The 4,306-nt window shown below is 31.0% G+C and overlaps 1 protein-coding gene across 2 annotated transcripts; it reads left to right on the forward strand.

Annotated features, from left to right (window-relative positions):
- On the forward strand, positions 2,234 to 3,416 carry LOC104741996 (protein EPIDERMAL PATTERNING FACTOR 2-like). Of its 2 annotated transcripts, none has more exons than XM_010462952.2 (3): positions 2,234 to 2,474; positions 2,577 to 2,641; positions 2,870 to 3,416. In XM_010462952.2, the coding sequence occupies exons 1-3, from the start codon at positions 2,378 to 2,380 to the stop codon at positions 3,071 to 3,073; spliced, it is 366 nt and encodes a 121-aa protein (XP_010461254.1). In that variant the 5' UTR covers positions 2,234 to 2,377; the 3' UTR covers positions 3,074 to 3,416. The 2 variants fall into 2 exon arrangements, with proteins under 2 accessions (XP_010461254.1, XP_010461255.1); XM_010462953.2 differs by having other exon boundaries at positions 2,873 to 3,416.

Consider the following 4,306-nt stretch of genomic DNA (forward strand, 5'->3'; position numbering starts at 1 on the left):
TATTTACATTTTTTAGAATTAATAATTTTTTGTATACTTTCCTTAATCCCTTTTCTATTTTATGAGAAAATTTATTTCAGTGAGCTCATTGTTTTTTAAATAATTTATTGCTTCCCACTTTCTTGTAAGACGTACTATCGTTCGAAGATACGAACGCTTTCTGTTTAGATGATCTAGTGTTATATAATCTCTGTTGTTATCTTGCATTTGTGTATTCATCTTTTTTATGTTACTTTTCCTGCAAATTAATAGAAATAATAACATTGTGGAAATTTTGTTAATCCTAAAAAAATTAGTTATTATGTATAAGAAACTTTGTTAACACTTCAAAGTCAAAGATTGCGTAATATCCATTATGAAATTGAGAAACGAAACAAAATTCAAAGAAACAACGACGAAAACACATTGTAATATCTAGGAATCTTTTTATATAGTTGATTCTATTAGACAACAAATAAATTGCCTTCGAGACTTGTTCAAGAACAATGATGTGTCAAACAAAAGGTTAATAAAAAACAAAAAAAAAATTACCAAGAAAAACAAAGCTAGTCGAAATTATTCTGTTTGGTGAAAAATATGTCATCATCGCTCTGCTTATATAGAGGGGTGTATTTACAATCTTTTTACTTTTAGGATTAACAAAGTTTTTTTAATATAATAAGATTACAATTGTTGTCAAAAAAAAATATTACAATTATCTTATGCATTGTTTTACCAAGATTGAAAACTGTGATTTCTGATCGTTAAAATTGACGTGTGTCACGATTTGATGAGTTACTAACTTAGATGTTTAATCGTTACAACTGACACATGTCATGATCTGGTGAGTTTTTAACTTTGATCTCTGATCGTGAAAACTAACACATGTCACGATCTGGTGAGTTACTAACTTTGAGAACCAAATTTTATATAATAAGATTATGAATTTATGAAAAATATGTCATCATTGCTCTGCTTATATAGAGGGGTGTATTTACAATCTTTTTACTTTTAGGATTAACAAAGTTTTTTTAATATAATAAGATTACAATTGTTGTCAAAAAAAAAATATTACAATTATCTTATACATCGTTTTACCAAGATTGAAAACTGTGATTTCTGATCGTTAAAATCGACGTGTGTCACGATTTGATGAGTTACTAACTTAGATGTTTAATCGTTACAACTGACACATGTCACGATCTGGTGAGTTTTTAACTTTGATCTCTGATCATGAAAACTAACACGTGTCATGATCTGGTGAGTTACTAACTTTGAGAACCAAATTTTATATAATAAGATTATGAATTTATGAGATCTTCATTACCCACTAATTACACATGAAAAACTTTATGAGTTACCAAGTCATTTTTCACTTATTGTTGGGGGTGGATCTGGACCCCCAATAAAAAAGGCCCAATCCGGAAGAAAGCCCAACAATACCAAAATCGAGAATGGGTATTATAGTCTTTCTGGAGACGAACCGATACGGTTACCTATAAATGAGGATGTACAGTGTCCGTAAAGGAGGTTGGAAAACGAAAAGAGAAAGGACAGATCAAAAAAGACAAGACGATCTCATTCGTTACTTGTAAAACTTAGACGAGCTCGTAGCTCGCCGTTTGTTAACTCGTCCCTTGTTAGCTCGACTAATCCTTTGTAGTCCGACCCTTTTTGTGCCTCGGCACTGAATTTAATAAGAGAACTTCGACCCTCTTTTACCAAACTAAATATCTTAATTGTTACCTATTTAGACATCAACACTTATGTGAATACTTATGGCCGCTTCCTAGTCTTTTAAGTTTTAAACGGTAACACTTTGTGGCTTTGTGCATACTTTAATTACTTATGGTAATGCCGTAATGGTATATTGGTCATAACTATTATGCTGAACTATGATTAGTATTGAAATATGTATATACAATGTTAGTTATATATCCCAAAAGATAAATACGATGGTAATTTTGGTTTATAATGCCCTTCCCTACCATATCTCAATTCTCAGGCTTTGTTGGTACGTACGTGTCCATATGAACAGTTATCATATTCAAAATTATTCATAGGGCGCGAAACATGTTCATTGATAACTCTAAACGAATAAAATCATAATGATTTTTTTATCAGAAAATCGACGAGAATCATGTGACCCTTCAAACAGGTGTACCTCTTTTCATCATTTATTATCATAAACACATATATACCAATTCTTCTCAATTCTCATCTTTTCCTCAACTATATATATCACTTGTTCCACCTTTTTATCATACTTCACACACAACACACGTACTACTAACATTGTCTTCTCCTCTCATCTTCTAGAAATTTCTTCTTTAAAACCTCTGTCTCAACCAGAAAGTTTCTGTTTTTTGCTTGTTAAAAAAAACAAATAATATAAAACATGGCAAAGAAGTTTCTCCGCACGTTAATGTTTTGCGTCGTCCTAGTCTTCGCCGCGTGTTCTTTGGTCGTTAACTCCATTCGCACGCCGCCACTAAGTCCGTCACATCAATCTCTTTTTTTTTTTATATCATTTTATTTACTTGGTTATGATTTTCATATATTAATATACTTTTACATTCTATATGCTTTTTTTGTAGAAATCACGGTCAATGGCGGAGATAAGGAAAACGCCGATATAGAACAAGCTCAAACTCACCACAAGGTAGGTTTGGTCCACCACCTAGGTACACTTTACAAAATAAAATAAAAAAATACAAAATATATTTTTGTATCATACAAACCTTTTCTAAATATAGCATCCGCCTTTGTATTTTTCAAATAATTAAATAGCAAACCGTGTTTTTGTTTTGTTCCTCCATTTACTTAATTATGAATTTATTCTATTTTTATGGTGAGAAACAAAAAAAACAAGAATTTATTTGTGGTGAAGAAGGAAATAAGCAAAAAAGGAGGGGTAGAAATGGAAATGTACCCAACAGGATCAAGCTTACCGGATTGTTCATACGCGTGTGGTGCATGCTCGCCGTGTAAACGTGTGATGATTAGTTTCCAATGCTCCGTCGCCGAATCGTGTAGCGTCATCTACAGATGCACGTGCCGAGGAAGATACTATCACGTGCCTTCTAGAGCCTAAAATATCCGCCGTCTATTTTTTTTTTTTGACGTCTGTGATTAAAAAAATATCAGTTTTGGCGGCGAAAATAAAACTCTCTTTTTTATTGTTGGGAACATTAAATTAAAAGCTATGGGCCCTTTTATTATTAATATTGGGCTTTTAGGCCTTTCTAAAGAGAGTTGTATGAATGACACGGTCGAATCAGATGCTTGAGAACCGTCACAACTCAAAGTCAAATGTTTCGGTTGGCCAATTTTGTTTTGTTTTTTTTGTTTTTTTTAATATGTCCCCATCAGACCGGTTGAACCAGAAGTCAATGTAAGAGTATTTACACTTTTAATTCCTATGAATACGTTTGATATTTGTATCTTCTTACATTAATCTAATCTAACACAAATATGAATGCTTAATTTATATAGAGTTAAAGGCTTAAATCAAACATTAGAAGTTAGAACAAAGTTTTGGCCATTTTCTATTTTCATAATTTCTTATCTGTTTTTAATTTTTGACAAAAAAAAAAAAACTGCTATGTATTTAAATTATTTTACTCTCACTCTTAAAAGTTAAGACCAGGCTATGTTATTTGACTAACAAATAAGCTATTTTTAACACAGAAACAATAATAAAAACTTTATTTATATTAAATTCGGCATTCCAATATTGAAAAAGAAAGATTTGAAGAAAATCCAAAAAGACATGGTCAATAGTCGAAGAAAGAAGATAAATGGATGCAGCTTGCAGGATTGTTAAATTTTATAAATGACCCAAATTAATGAATTTGTTTTGATTTTACATATATAAGAGACTGTGGAAATGGCACAAGATATTTTAAAAAGTCAACATAAAACATCTTAATCTGGAATTTCTGATTTTTTCACTTTTAAGAATCCAAGTTGAAATAGTGTTATCCTATCTTCCTACGCAAAACGTTTGATTTTTTCCTTTTATTTTAATTAACTTTGAAAGATACTTATTTGTTGTTTCTCTTTTTGGCATGAAACAAATAAATGAAAATTTTAGATAATGAAACTGCCTAAAAGTGGAAGGCAGGAACAGCAGGAAACGAAATCGAACCTAACAATCTGTTTGGTCTCGCAACTAAATTCTCGAGTCGAACAATAAAATCAGTTCATAATTGTATTTATACACGTGTATAATATATACAGAAAAATAGTAAATTATTTGTTTTTAAAGCATGTCCACAAGTATACACGAGAGAGAATCATTCGAAGGATATTCAGTTTTACCGAC

The sequence above is a fragment of the Camelina sativa genome, chromosome 14, assembly GCF_000633955.1.
Source record: "Camelina sativa cultivar DH55 chromosome 14, Cs, whole genome shotgun sequence".
Lineage (NCBI taxonomy): Eukaryota > Viridiplantae > Streptophyta > Magnoliopsida > Brassicales > Brassicaceae > Camelina > Camelina sativa.

Coding starts and splice junctions, on each gene's coding strand:
- LOC104741996 (XM_010462952.2), top strand. CDS start 2,378: ATGGCAAAGAAGTTTCTCCGCACGTTAATGTTTTGCGTCGTCCTAGTC. Junction 2,475..2,576: donor CATTCGCACGCCGCCACTAA/GTCCGTCACATC, acceptor CTTTTTTTGTAG/AAATCACGGTCAATGGCGGA. Junction 2,642..2,869: donor AAGCTCAAACTCACCACAAG/GTAGGTTTGGTC, acceptor TTTGTGGTGAAG/AAGGAAATAAGCAAAAAAGG.